Below are 14,687 nucleotides of genomic sequence, written 5' to 3' on the forward strand. Positions count from 1 at the left end.
AAGAAATCATCCCACTGATGAGCTGAGCTTGGGGTGGTCTAATTAAAACAGACGCCACTTGGATACAACTTCACAGGACCTGGAATGCAGGGGAACCTAGGGGTCATCTAGACCAACCACCCACATATTTCCAGTGAGGCTGCAGGAACTCAATCGTTTCTGCCCCATCTTGAAGGGGCAGATGCATTCCCACACACGAGCTCCAAGATTCTGTTCCATGTACAAACTTTATTTGGTTGCCTGGGTGGGGCTAAAGAAGAGGAGGAAGAGAGAATTTAAGGGCTGGGTCAGTAGGGGTGAGTTACAGTGTACTCCATGATGGCCTGAAGCGCCAGCCACGTCTCCTGGGCCGAGGGGATGATCTGGGAGGCTGGCAGCAGGAAGCCGTAGCGCCCAGTGTCCCGGAGCTCAAAGGTGAAGGAGTACTTGATGCCCTGGTTGTAGGTCCAGTCGACGGTGCTGCCGCTGGCTTGGTCTGGGGTGGGAGCAGAAATGGGAGGGCAAAGGGCAATCACTGAAATGTTTACTTGGGCCAGCCCGGTGCCTTGTACAGTGCGGATCAGAATCAGCATCTATCTAAGTGCCTTCTGTTGACCAAGCAGTCGCTTCGTCCCTAGAAGCTCCTGCAAAGGGTCTCAGCCTAAAAGGCCCAGAGAGGTGGACCAGCAATGGTTCTATCACTGGGGATGCAAGAAAGTTCCTGCAAATGTGAATGCCTCACTGACAGCCACCTCTGTCCCACAGCCACTTCCATCAAGACTCTGAATATACCAGAGTCTCCACCTGGCGACTAGGATTTGTCCCCTAGGGCTCCGGTCTGCAGGGGAAAGTGCAAAAGGCCAGAGTTAAAGCAAAAGCCCCTTGTCTGTCTTTTTGAAGGAAACTTTACCCAGATTTACAGTTAACAGTGGGTAGCAAAGCTGCTTTTGAACTGGGCAGGGGTGAGGAAGGTGGCTGCATATCAGAATTTACCTTGACAATACTGAACAAAGCAAAAACTTTTTACTCAGGGTCAAAACAGTTTCCAAAGACGGCTTGGAAGCCAAAAGCAAGCCAGCCCTCGGTAAGATGGGGGCCCACCAAAGCCTGGGTGCTCTGTGCAGGAAGGATGGAGGGGTGTGTGCAGCCCTCCCACCTCTGTCCTGTCCCGTTCTCCTGCGTCCTGTCGTCTGGCAGGCTTGCCGCACTCCCGAGGGGCCCACAGCATCTGTCCCCCACCCCCACCTGTCTCCTGCAACCCTGGGCCCTCACTCCGCTGCAGCCATGCCAGGCCCGGCGCTCTCCCTGTTAGTCCCAGCACACCAGGCCCCATCAGATGCTCAGGGCCTTTGCTCTAGAAGGTTTTTCTGCCTGGAAGTCTCTTCCCCAGATAGCCTCTTGGCTCCCTCCCTCAGTTCTTTCAACACTTGCCTAAATTTTACTGTCTCCATGAGGCCCACCCTTCAACCACTTCCACTCCCAGTATTCCTGATTCCCCTCATCCTCTTCTAGATTTTCTTTTTCTCCTTAGCATTTATCACCTAACATACTGTATCACTTACTTATTCATGTTTATTGTCCATCTCCCTGGCCAGGATGTAAGTTTCCTGATCTTTGCTTATTTTATTCCCAACTGTATCCCAAATGCCCAAGACAGGACCTGGTGCACAGTAGGTGCTCAGTAAACATTTGTTGACTTAATTCCATTTGGATGCAGCAGTGCCCCTCCCAGGAGCTTGCATGTGTAGGTAAGCTGGGACAAAACGGGTATACTCTGCCACTGAAGGGCACTGGAGGCGAAGTATTACTTTAAGTTGAATTTCTTGGTCTACAAATGCCAGCAGGACTATACATCAAGCTGGACTTAATGCCAAGACAAGAGGTCATGAATTCTCAGGGAACTAACATGTCTGTCTGAAGATATCAAAGAAGGCAGAGTTCGTGTGAGGAAAGGAGCCCTTGTAAGGCCCAGCCGGGGCCATTCTCCTCCTCTCTGCCCCCAGATCTGGGCACCTTGGCCACTTGCTCCAGGAAAAGCCAGCTGTGCTTCCTCCCAAGGCCACCCGCAGAGACCACGCATCCACTTACAAATTGTTTTGATGATACTGCCATATGTGAATTTGGTCCCATACAGAGAGGCAAGGGCTGTCACAGCAGACTTCGCCACCCGATCCTGGAGAAAATGCCAAGCAAGACCACCCGTCATGGCCAGCAGCTCCCAGAGCAGCAAGGCCAGGGTAGCCTGGGGGCTGGCAGGTGACCCTGGGGCATGCACTCCGCAGAAGTGAGCCCCCAGCAGGGAGCAGGACGGGGCCTGGGGAGCTCAGCAGCCCCATGAGCCCCTGACCCCAAAACACATCTGGCTGGCACTTTTCTGCCCTTTGGTCACACAGCAGCTCCAAGGGTGAACTTGGGGTACAGCCTCCAAGTGGAGACCTGGAGCTCGCTCTGTCATCATGTGACAGAAGTGACTTGCACACACTGTGCCTCAGTTTCCCAGAAAGAAAGGGAAGCTAGTCTGCCCTGCTGGTGTTCCCAGGGAGAAAGGGGCACCAGGCCCTGTGCAGGCAAATTTGAAGGACAAAGACCCAGGCCTGCCCAAAACTGCCTTTGGGGTGGGAGGCAAGCAGGGGGTCAGCACATACCAGCTCATTCTGGTCGGGGGCTGGTTCTGTTTTGTAGCCGTAGGGATAGAGGAGGAGCTGGGAGTAGCTGTGGATGGAGATGAAGGCCTTGATGTTCCCATGGTCCTTCACAAAGTCCACAATGGACTTGACCTCCACTTCCGAATTGGCAAACTGGCCGTGGTAAGTTTCTGAGCAGGGGTTTTGGCTGGCTCCGGCCACTGTAGGAGGAAGCAGGGTGGGGGGCTGGTGGTTGGCGTTCCTTACAGCCAAGCAGAGTGGCTTCCACGGCATCCAGTTGTTTGCATGGAATAAGGGTGAGGTGGGATGCAGGAGGGCTCACCCCCACCCTGGGATTAAGGTAAGGCCAGGGGCCGCTCATGTGACACAGCCTGGGGTCCTGGCCCCCCCACCCAGTCAGACTTGGGCAGAGCTGTCGGACATGCCCAGGGAGGAAGAAGTGGGAGCCATTCTTGCGGTGAAGGGACCACGAAGGGGAGAACCTGAAGTTACATTAGAAAATCCTTGGATATGTTTCAAGCCTTAGTCCAGTTAGGAGGAACTTCCTTTTTATAGACAAGCGTATCTCCAGGTGCTGCCTCCCTCCCTGAGCCTCAGAGGAGAGACTGACACTCCCCTGCCTGCCCTCTCACTGCTGGGGCAGCAAAGGGGTGGGGGCAGCACAACAGAGGCGGGTAGAAGCCGTTCCGGGTCGTCCCACCCCTGCTCCCCAAGTCACACTGGGCCTTACTTCCGAAGCCAGCATCCCAGTTCCTGTTGGGGTCCACCCCAACGCAGGAGGAGCCGGGCGTGATGGATCGAGTCTTGCGCCACAGGCGATTCTGAGGAAGGAATCAGACACTTGTCCCTCTGCTCTAGGCCCGGGTTCAGAGCCGGCAGAGAGTGGTGTGGGCCGCGAGCGGCCACGGTCAACACAAAGCGCCCCAATCTAGAGCGTGAGTATGGACGCAGCGGGATCAGAGACCACTTTTCACCGGTTGTCAACAAGGAAGATCTGCAAAGGGGCCCCTGGGTGAAGGAGAATAGAGGAGGCAGTGAAAGGCATTTGGCCAGAGGCTGCTGCTGGTGGGAAGAGAAGAGGCATGAGGTGCCGCTCCCCCATGCAGACTTGATTGATGACATGTTGTATCTGCCATAGAAATAAAATAAAAACCAGAATCGGGACCCTATTTTCCTCCCAGACATTTGGCAACATCTGAAGACATTTTGGTTGTTTCATTTTGAGGGCTGCTATTTGCATCTAGTGTGTAGAATCGGGATGCTGCTAACACTCTGGGTACACAGGACAGCAACCCCCCAAAGGTTTATGCACCCCAAATGTCAAGAATGCTGAGTTGAGAACTCTGGTCTAGGACAGGTCTATTTGCCTCTCCCTCAACTTCTGGGGATTGAGCTTAGGGGTGAGTAGCTTGTGGGGCTCAGAGGCCAGCAGGCTACCCTGCTTTCCCCAAGAATGGGAGAAGGCCTGTACCTTGCTGTGGGTGAAGGCAAAGCCATCAGGGTTGGTGACGATCTCCAGAAAGATGTCCATGGTGTCAAGAATGGTGGTGAAAGCTGGGTCCTGGCCATAGTCCTCTGTGATCTGGGGGGTTCAGGGAGCAGAGAGGCAGAGTGGGCCAAGCCAAGCATCTGCCATGCTGAGGCAATGGGTGCCTGCCCTCTGGATGGGAAGGGGGGGGCGGGGCTTCTCTGGGCCTTGGACACCAGTGCCCCACCTGGCCAGAGTCCTCTCACCTCCCCATGCTTACCTTCTTTGCAAACCAGACCCCGCTGGCCTGAGTGACCCACTCCCGGGAATGGATGCCCGTGTCGATCCAGATGGCAGGTCGGTTGTTGCCACCAGTGCTGAACTGGACGAGAGATGAAGGAAATGGTCCAGCTGGGCCTTGTCTCCCGTCCCTGAAAGGGAGTGCAGCCCAGGCCAGAGGCCATTGCTCTCTGGGTATCTCAGGCTGAGGCTCTGTTTCTGGGACCATCACTCAGGTGGGGGTTGAGGGCTGGGGGCCAGAAGGGGTCCGGCAGAACCTGGCCTCTTGTCCTCCTATTGGCCCACCTCGCACCCCTTGGGAGGTCACAAACAAAGCATTTTATATGGATGACCTGACTCTGGGATACTTTCCACAGTGTGATACTTGATTGGAAACACTTGGTCACTTAAAAGTTTTAAATTGTGTGTGTACAGGTGTGCACACACCTAGGCCAGCATGGAAATTCAGAGTGTCCCCCACTGTCGGCACAGAAGTTCGTGTAACAGTGTGTTCTTCTGACCATAGGCATCAATCTCCAGAAAGATGTCCATAGTGTCAAGAATGGCGGTGAAAGCCGGGTCCTGCACAAATGTGCACAAATGTGGTTGCCCTTTCTTAGATCAGTCTTGTCTGTGGGCACCCATTACCTTCAGCACGTAGATGGGACGACCTTCATAGGTGTTGCCGATCTGGAGCTTGCTGACAAGCTGTGGGTGCTCCGCCACCAGCATGTCCATGAAGTCATAGATCTGAGAAGGGTGGGGAAGGAAGGCCGGCCGTAATGGCTTGCGAGCACCCAATGTCTCTCTTAGCAGCTGTTAGCCAGCCTGCTGTGAGCCCAGCAATGCGCAGGAGACACAGCCCAGACCACTCTGGCCACGTAGAGACAGAGCAGATGCCTCATACACCCAGGTCGGCCCTGGCTCTGCCAGCCTGATGAAGAACTTGGTGCTTGTGGGGAGTGGCCCCAGGGGCCGCTCACCTCCTCCAGGGTGTGGTAGGTGGCATAGCTAAAGGTGCCAGTGGATCTGGCCCGGGATTGGAAGGCGAACATCTGCTCCTGCTCCTCATCCAGCAGCGCCTGCACATTCTCGATCAGGATCCGGTACCTGATGCCATGGGCCTCCAGGAAGATTTTGACAGCCTGGAGGCTAGTGAAAGGCACTCGGACATCGGTGGCAGAGCCAGGCTGGGCAGGGCCCCTCCAGAAGTCCAGCTGGGAAGGACAAGGGCCACACTGTCACAGTGGGCTGGGAAAGGGCCAGCCCACAGGGTGTTAATGCCAACCCCAGGCTGGGCCCACAGGGTGTTAATGCCAGAATTTCCCCCCGGAACTGGGAATGGATCATGGGTATTAGGGGCAGAGGGCAAAGAGGAACTCTGGGCACTGGACAGAGTCCAAGCATGATCAGGGGGAAGTGGCCCAGGAAAAGAGTGGGGTGGGGGCGGGGGAGCTTTGAGACAGCAAGGAAGAGAGAGAAGTCCTGGAAGGGGGTCCCCTCTTTGCTCATATGCTCAAGGACAGCAACATTCTGGACCTTTGGGAGTTAGGCCACTTCCTAACAGGCATTAGTCCTGTGGCTCCCTTCTGGGTATCTGGGGAGAGAGAGCCGTGCCCCGGGTGACCCAGCAGAGGTGCCCTGGGGCCTTGGGGAGGGCTCTTCCCGTCCTCTGACCTGCAGGTGCTCCAGCTCCTCCAGCTGCTTCACCTTCTGCACCTGGGCTTCATCGGCAGCAGAGATTTGGAGCACCTGGTGCCTGGGCAGAGTGGGAGTGGACACTGGAGCCTGCGTACCCCCTGGGGGCCGTGCACACTCCCCAGGTGGGAGGGGGCAGTGACCTTCTGGAAACCCCAGGCTGGGCTCAGGCCTCTAGGCTGAGCAGTGTGAGGGGGTCTTAGCCATTGGAGGCCTGGCTCCTGACAAACTCCTGGGCACTGCTGCTAGTCCATCCCTGCTCAGATTCTAGATCTTTCTCCAAAGGCAGCCAGGCCTCCTCTTCTGAAAATTGCTGCTCAGAGCTCAGATTTCTCCAGGGCTCAGGAAGCTGTCCTGAGAGTCTAGACCCCTTCCCAGCCCTGGTCCCTGGTCAGACTCCCTCCCAGGTGTGCTTGTCGGCACCTCTCTGGCCCTCTTCCTGTGCATCTGAATGTCCATTTCCTCTAGACATTGGCTGGGGACTGAGACCTCCTCTTCCCCCCTGGGGGTGTCCCCTCCTCCTCTCCACACCCTTACCCGACAAAGTTCTCTTTGCCAAGGACAGTCCCAAGCAGCACGCTCAAAAACAGCAGCCCCCACATGCTGCAGCCAGTTGGGGAAGTCAATGGAGGCTGAGAGAATGTCCTGGGGCCTTTTAAACTCTTCCAGGACAGAGGTCTCTTGGCTGTGCTCAACACTTGTCCTCCCCCTGCACCTGGACCCTGTCCCACGGGGAGGGGGGGTGGGAGTCCTGAGCTCTGGTACCTTCTCATTGTCCCTGATAAAGTGTCAGGGAACCAGGCATCTGGAGAGATAAACCAGGCCTCAACCACTTGGCCAGGAGGTGCCAGCCTGGGTCTGAGGGTCAGCTACAGCTGAGGCCTCCCAGCTGGGACCCTGCTCACGCCCAGCCCACAGCCCTGGGCACCTGCAGCTGATCTGGACTCCAGAGCAGCCCAGCTGGGGCCTCATGCAAGGCGGCCCCTTCTCCCAGGCCCCTGAGAGCAAGCTCTCCCCTCCCTGTGACAGGGCGAGCTGGGACCCTCTGCCCCATGCAGCTCCAACACCTGCTGGCTCCTCACCGCACTGGCTTCTCCCAGGGCTGCCCCTACCCTGTGCATGGCATGACCCCACTGGGGTGCAGCCCTTTGAAGGGCACTTCCCACCGCTCTCCTACCTGGCCTCAGTGGTCTTGTGGGAATCAGATGGAGCTGCTCCCCAGTTTTCCCTCCACTCCCACCACTATGGGGCTCTGAGATCAGGGTTGCCCTTGATAGGAGCTGTAACCCATGTCATCTGAGTAGACAGTGTGATGGGAACCAGGGCCAGACCCCTGCTGGGACTGCACAGTGTACAGGAGAAACTGGAACTCACAAAGGAAGGTTCACTCTGGCCCTGGATGCTAACCTCATGGCAGAGATGTGTGATGCAAATCTGCCCTAAACCACAGGGCTTCCAGCGTCTCCCTGACACCATCTGGGGACCCTGCTCTCTGTCGGGGCTTCAGGCTGGGACGCTGACGACAGCCACGGTGGCCCCTTCTGGTTTGTCGGTTCCCTCTGCCTCCCTCCCCCACCTCCTACCCAGCCACCCCTCCTACGCCAAGGCAAAGTGACCCCCTGGTGTATACTCTCAACTCTCTCCTGAGCCTAGCTCTGGGAAGATGGTAAAACATCAAATCCATCCTCAAAAGACGTTGAGCCCCTATGAAGACTGTCCTTTCAACTCCAGCAGCCCTGCCTGCCCCCCAGGCCCTGGCCAAGGCTCACTACTTCCCTGAAGCTTCCTCTGGCTTTTCTCTCTCCCATACCCACCCCTTCTCTGAACATTGATCCCTTTGCTCATTCATTCATTCTTCTGGGCCAGGGACCATGCCCACCCTAGGGTGATGCCCAAGACAGGGCCCCTGAGCACAGGGGACTCACAGTCTAGGGGAAGACAGACATGACCAACCAGCTTGTGTTCTCTCGGCTTGTCCCAGATGCTGTTGCCAAGACAGAATTAGGCCAGAGATCCATAGGAAGAAACCCCATGAAGGATAAAGAAGAGAAAGGCCACAGGCCTGACGCCTGGGAGAGGAGTTGGGGGAGGGAGGAGGGTGGGCGGGGAGAGTTCAGACAGCTGCGCAGGGCTGAGAACACTTCGGGCCGATGCAGAATCTTTGAGCCAAAGCTGCAAGCCTGGGGAGTGCTGCATCCCACAGGAATGTCAGCACTAGCCCCACGCTGTGCTGTCAGTAGCTGGCACAGCCTGTGGGAAGGTGGCTTCATCACAGCGTGGTAGTGGGGCCATCAGTCAGCTATGCTCCCCACTGACTTGCCCCTGACCACAGAGGAGTCACGTCTAGGGGGAAAGACTGAAGGAACCAGCTAAGGTATTGGTTCTCCAACAGATCTTACCAGAAGCTGTCACCTAGTCATCAGGATCAGACACGTGGGCGACTTGGGGATGCCCTCCTTGCTGCAGGAGCCCTGAGCAGCGCGTTTTCTGGGACATGGCGTGAAAAGTACCAGTGGAGCTATGCATTCAGCACTATGGGCCCACACAGAAGGGTGTAGGGTGGACTTTACCAAGAAGGCGACATTTGACTTGGGTTTTAATAAAGGATTTTGCCAGGCAGAGAAAGGCAGGGATGTTTCTCACACTATTCAGAACTTGAGCACAAACTCACATTTATTCTCTCTTAATTTGTTTCTGTAAAGAGACTGAATTTCCTCAGCCCGGAGCTGTGGCTCACCCATTCCTCCTACCCTCCCTCATCTCTTAGTGCCCCGTAGTGTTCTCAGGCTTTCTGATGCATTCCCCAAGAGGAAAGAAGGTTTTGTAGAGCCTTTCTTTAGTTTGCATTATGAAAACATTATTTCTTTTTGTATTTCTAAGTCTAAAGCTGTTCTATAATTTGACTCTGTTTCATGCACACTACACACGTTGGTGGGCAGTGGTCTTCTGCAAATTTCTTCCAGAAAAGACAAACCCATTGGAAAAGTGGGGGGGCGGGTAGGGGAGGACACAGCCTCACCAAGAGGGCCTCTTGCCACCTCCAGCCATCAATCTAAGGTGTCCAAGAGCCATAGAATCTATTTTTTTGCAAGGTTGGAAGAGAAGAAGTCAATGCTGCAGCTGAAATTAGGGCCAACACCAGCAGGAACCTGGATCTCAGGTGGAGGCTAAATCTAATCCCCTGGGCACACCCAGAGCACCTCAGGAAGCTGACAACTGCCTCTGGGTAGAAACTGTGTGGCTAGAATGAAATGTGAGGCAAAGGGCCACAGCTCTGCCCACCCCACCCCCGTGTAGGCGTTTCCCTCGGTCCAAAGCAAGGGCAGAGATGAAGGCCATTGGCCTGAAGGCTGGGAGAACAGGCAGAGCAACAAAACCTGTCAGCATGAGAAAGAAACCACCAGGCTGCCCCTGGCTTCAAGGACGGTTCGGGGTGGGTGCCTGAACGCAAACAGAGGCCTGCTGCAGCCACACCAGTGTTCGCACGTCCCTCCTTTGGTCTTCCTGGCCGAGCAAACCCAGATGGTGTGCCTGCATCACCCCTCAGGAAAACCACCCCATTCCCTGCTCAGGGATAAATTCGAAGATTGGCCTAAGACCATCAAGGAACCCTATTCTCCTTTGCAAGCAGTTGGTTTGGAGATGGGCGTGTGGCCAGTTTGCCAATGAGACGTGAGGGACTCGGCATTGCCCCCTCTTGAGGAGTCATCTGTCTCTGGATACTGTCAAATCTGTTGCCCCACCTGTGGAGTATATAATATGAAAGAATATATATTTCCTTTTTATTAATTGGGGTTTCTGTTGCTATAAAAAGCTTTCTAACTGATGCACTTACTAAGCTTTTAAAGTGCTTGTATTGTCAGAAGAAAATAGAATTTTAGCCTAGGCAACCCCCCACCCCAAACAGATGAGTCCCTCATCTTATCAGCAGAATGCCTTCGGGCGGCTCACAAACCCAACAACTATCCAGGCAGCCTCGTTGCCAGAGAATGCCCAAGCATGACAGACAGACGCTCTAAGACAATGCCCAGAGACCCCCAAGCCAAAACTTAGAAAATGGGTTGTGAAAGAGGCAGATGGAGAATCGGTTCCCCATGTGCATATTAGGCATCAAAGGGGCACAGCAGACAAGGGAAATCCTCGCAGAGAGCACACAGGGGTGCAGTGAGCGCGGCCGGATACAGCGGCGGACGGGACTTCAGCCATCTCCCTCTGGCAAGTGTGTTTAAGGTCATACGTGGTACAGTTGTGTGCGTGGGAAGGGCAGTCCATGAGAATCCGGGGCAGCCAAGTGGTGGACTGTGGCGGGCAGCTCTCATCGGGAGCCCACCCAGGCGCCTTCCCTTCAGATAACAGCACCTCCAATTTCCCTTAACGACCACCCTTCCGGACCCTGAGGCCATGTGACTGAGGTGGACCTAGCCACCTCACCCCACCCCAGCTCCAGGGATGAACCGGCAAATTCCATTTTTTCCTCAAGGCTTTTCAAGTTGGTTTTCGGTCACGGGCAACTGAAAAAGTACACAGCTAACCCAGTGACACCCTCTAACTTCAGAAGACAGCAAAATGGGGGAGCAAATGCCTTCTAGCCGTAGAATGCCACAAACCCATTTATATGATTTGGGGCAGGTGACTATGCATCATGCCTTACTGCCTCAGTTTCCCCTCCTATGAAATGAGGGAGTTGGCGAGAATGTTCGGTGGTCTGTTCCAGCGGTAACACTTACTTTTCTAGGACATTTGTGTTTTTCACCCCTAAGCAAATCACAGCTGCCCTGGCAGGTTTGGGCAGGGCAGAGGCTTTGCAGGTTTGTGGCAAGATCGGACTAGAGCACGGAGCCCTGGGGTTTGCCGTGGGTACATGTGCCCAGAGCAGTGCAGGTCTTGAGGGGACACGTCCTGCTGAGGCTTCAGTGGGGGGTGGGGAGGGTCATAGGGCTTGGTGGCATCGTGGAAGGCTGGAGGAGGAGGCTCCAACAGCAGCCTCCTTGAGTTCTGCTTTCACAACTGAGTGCCCAGGAAAGCCTATTTGTTGGTTTACTTTGAAGCTGAGGAATTGTCCCTTCAAAGTGTCTAGTGGTTCTTGTCTCTGGAATGGAAGCAGAATATTTCTGTGGGGCAAGGGTCACCTCAAGAGACAAGTGCTCCAGTGGATCTCTAGGAAATGTCAGGTCAAAGCCCACATCTCAGAGCAGAGACATGGAAGAGAAAGGAACTAAGCAAGAATGTTCCACAACGTAAAAAGAAGTATCGGGGAGGGCAGGTTTGCTTCATGCTGAGAAGCAACATGGGAGCAAGCAGAGGGTCAAGCAAAGGGACTGCTGGAGGCAGGCGCTGCCCAGAGAGAGACATGAACTAGCTCCAATGCCAGTGACCATCTCAGGTGTTTTATTTTCTACATTGTACTTCCCTCTTGAATTCCCAAATAACATTTTTTGAAATGTTACCCTGAAGTCTTAGCTATGTTTTGGGGAATTGAGGGAGGTGGGCTGAAGGGTAAGAGGTGAAGCTTGTTAGGAAAGAGCATGAGTAAGGGGAAAAGGGGGCATTAAGATTTGCACACATAATGTAGGGGGGGCACAGGGAGGGCAGGACAGCACAGAGAAGACAAGTAGTGACTCTACAGCATCTTACTACGCTGATGGACAGTGACTGCAATGGGCTATGTGGAGGGGACCTGATAATGGGGGGAATCAAGTAACCACAGTGTTACTCATGTAACTGTACATTAATGACACCAAAAAGAAAGATAAGAATGTGATCCAAAAGAAAGAGAAAGAAAGAGCAGAGGCCAGCTGTAGACCCCAGGGCGAGAGGCTAGGGAGGGGACAAGCCAAGCATGGATTTGCAGACATACTATCATTCTCACAGATTATCCCAAACACCTGGGGAAGGAGACCCTCCCAAGGGTGAACAGGCTCAAGTTGTCCTTCAGGACATCCCCCCGAAGAGCATTTTTTGAGCCCCAAGCCTGGGATGTGGTGTGACTTCTCCAGTTTGTGAGGCTCTGCTGGGCCCCATGTTCCCTGGATTTTCTCTCAGCTTCTGCTAAGTGGCTGCCTGCATCTTTTTGTTTCTCTAAAGCTTTTTGCAATTATTTTATTTTTTCCGTAGTCATGTTCTCTCTGTCCCTGCCTGGGGTGGTCAGAGGGGAGATGGCAGAGGCGGCGAGTGAATGGCACCTCACACAGGACCTCCTGGAAGCCGGCCGTCAGCCCGTCCCCATCGGCCTCCGCTTGCCCTGCCCTCGCACGGGACTCTTTCACCTTGTTTCTTTTTCAGAAAGCAGTAACCGCAGCACCTTCACTGTGGTTCTTTATAGCTTTCCATATGTACAGTCGCTCTTTCTCTCTTCAGTTTTTCCAATGTTTTTTTCCTTTAAATAAATGCTCGTAAATTTTGTTGGTGAAAAGGATGAAAAACACACCAAAAAAGAGGCAGTTTGTTGGAAGGAAAAAAAAACAAGCAGAAAATAGAAAAACCAAAATCCTGTTTAGCATTATATAGGTATATCAGAAACGAAAAAAAAAAAAAGTTTAGGTTTTATCAAAGAGATTATTCTGTAACATCTGCAGTATTCTGTAGTATCTCTAAAACTTGCGTGTCTAAGTACTGAATTTTTATTTGATAAACTTAAATCCCCTTGACTTGCTGAAGGAAGACCCCTCCTAGTTTAAGTCTTTTCTCAGCCGCTGGATTCATGGGGGGCCTTGCATAGTAAGTTGGATGAGCCAGAGAGCAAAGAAGCTGATCTGGAGGCCCCTTCAGGCCCTCTTTCTCCTCAGAAAAGCTGCAGCCGACTCTGCTGGCTGCCTTCCAATGTCCATTCTCCCCTCCCTCCTTACCAACAAAACTCTAATGTTATTTGGGGCAGCAATGTGCCTAATGGGCCAAATGTTCCCAGACTCCCCTGCAGCCAGGCGTGGCTGCCTGACAGTCCCCGCCGGTAAGATGTAGGCCGAAATCCATGGACGGACTCTCATTTTTTGCTCCTTGCCCTTCCTGTTTGGAAATCAGTCATATGATGGAGATAGACTAGGGATCAAAATGGTGGTACAGTAGCAAACAGAACAGGCCAGATGGGTCTGGAACCCCGGTGCATCAAGGAGTCACTGAAATAACGCTGGACTGTCCACCTCAGACAACTCATTATGTGACAAAAATAAAACCCCGATTAGTTAAGTAAGGTGAGTTTCTGTCATATAATGCTAAACCTAGTCCTAATTTGTAGGGTAAGGAGGAGAAACACTCCTTCAACAAATACTGAGTCCCTACTGTGTGCCTGACAGGACCTGAGTGAGGGTGAATAACTCAGATGCGTCCCTACCCTAGTAGAGCTCTCAGACTAGTGGCAGAGACAGACAACAAATAATAAACAAAGAAGTCAATTAATCACCATCGTAATCAAGGAAACAAATAAGCCTTAGAAAGGAGGATAATAGATCTTCTAGCGGGCAGTCCTAGAAGGACCAGTGAGGAAATTACACAAGGGGACAAGTTAAGGCACCAGCCATCTGAAGGAAGAGTGAGAGGAAGGAGCGCTCCAGACAAGAAGAGCAAAGGCCTCCAGCTGGGAAGGAGCTGAAGGAACTGAGAGGAAGCCGTCGAGGTTGGAGCTGATGAGCAATATACTGGAACAAAGTGCGAGAGGTAGGCCTAGCCGGCCAAGCAGCACATGGTGGGGTTTTACTCTAAGTCACTGAAGGATTTTGAGGAGAAAGTTGCCTTTCAAGAAAGGCTGTTTCAACCCTAAGTTCTGTGAGCCTATTGGCTTCACAGAGATCTTGCCCACGTGGCTGTGAGAACAAGTTCCTGGCACCTAGTCCTGAGGGGCTTGGGGCATGACTGAGGTTCACCTGCAGGCTTACCCCTCAGGAGTGCATGCCTCTTAGCCAACATCCTCTTTGAGCCTGAGCTTCCGCTTCTGAAAATAAAGATGGCAGTAGTTACGCCTCTTAGAGCTGTGAGGAAGCAATGGGTTGAGTCCTATCAGGCCCTTGAAAGCATGCATGGCACATAGTGAGTGCTAGAAAAGAATTTATTTTCACTGTTCCTGGGAAACCCATCAGGGTCCAGATACTCCTGCCTCTAGAGCAACGCTTCCCCAACTTGGTATTAGTATCACGCAGGTCCCACCCCAGAGATTCTGATTTAGTAGGTCTGGGGTGGCCCAAGAATTTGCATTTCCAACAAGCCTCCAGCTGATGCTGATGCCTGTGGTCTGCAGATGCCTAGCTCTGCTTTAGGCTAGGGCCAAGGCAGCCCCTTGGGAATATTTTGAAGAAGCATGACCAGCTTCCCCCTGCTGTAGCCACCTTCAGCTCTCATGGACAATGGCAGAGCCTCGGAACTCCAAGCCCCAGCGACCCCTGGAAGATTCCAAGGTGTTCCTCTGGGAGGCAGGAGAGCGGGGCCAGTGGTTCCCAGCCTTTCAGGGACCTCAGAGCTCTGGTCAGATGGCAAAAATGCAGATTTCTGGGGTCTACCTCAGTCTGTTTCAATCTAGGACTGGAACCCAAATATCTTCATGGACTCCAGCGTGGGAGGTAGGGGTAAGGGTGCCCAGGCCACACTTGGACAAATGGTGATATAGTGGTTTTGGCGTTAGACAAACCCAA

The 14,687-nt window shown here is 53.5% G+C and overlaps 1 protein-coding gene across 1 annotated transcript; it reads right to left on the minus strand.

Annotated features, from left to right (window-relative positions):
• Window positions 1-208: 208 nt before the first annotated feature.
• On the minus strand, window positions 209-6,775 carry CPA1 (carboxypeptidase A1). The gene is made up of 10 exons (XM_017640375.3): window positions 6,607-6,775; window positions 6,049-6,130; window positions 5,355-5,588; window positions 5,020-5,121; window positions 4,373-4,474; window positions 4,096-4,206; window positions 3,355-3,445; window positions 2,625-2,824; window positions 2,068-2,152; window positions 209-475 (listed from the first exon to the last, which is right to left on the minus strand). The coding sequence occupies exons 1-10, from the start codon at window positions 6,669-6,671 to the stop codon at window positions 288-290; spliced, it is 1,260 nt and encodes a 419-aa protein (XP_017495864.2). The 5' UTR covers window positions 6,672-6,775; the 3' UTR covers window positions 209-287.
• Window positions 6,776-14,687: the final 7,912 nt, after the last annotated feature.

This window comes from Manis javanica, chromosome 6 (assembly GCF_040802235.1).
Source record: "Manis javanica isolate MJ-LG chromosome 6, MJ_LKY, whole genome shotgun sequence".
NCBI lineage: Eukaryota > Metazoa > Chordata > Mammalia > Pholidota > Manidae > Manis > Manis javanica.

Coding starts and splice junctions, on each gene's coding strand:
- CPA1 (XM_017640375.3), bottom strand. CDS start 6,671: ATGTGGGGGCTGCTGTTTTTGAGCGTGCTGCTTGGGACTGTCCTTGGC. Junction 3,446..4,095: donor TTGCCTTCACCCACAGCAAG/GTACAGGCCTTC, acceptor TTCCTTCCTCAG/AATCGCCTGTGGCGCAAGAC. Junction 476..2,067: donor CAGTATCATCAAAACAATTT/GTAAGTGGATGC, acceptor CTCCCACCCCAG/ACCAAGCCAGCGGCAGCACC.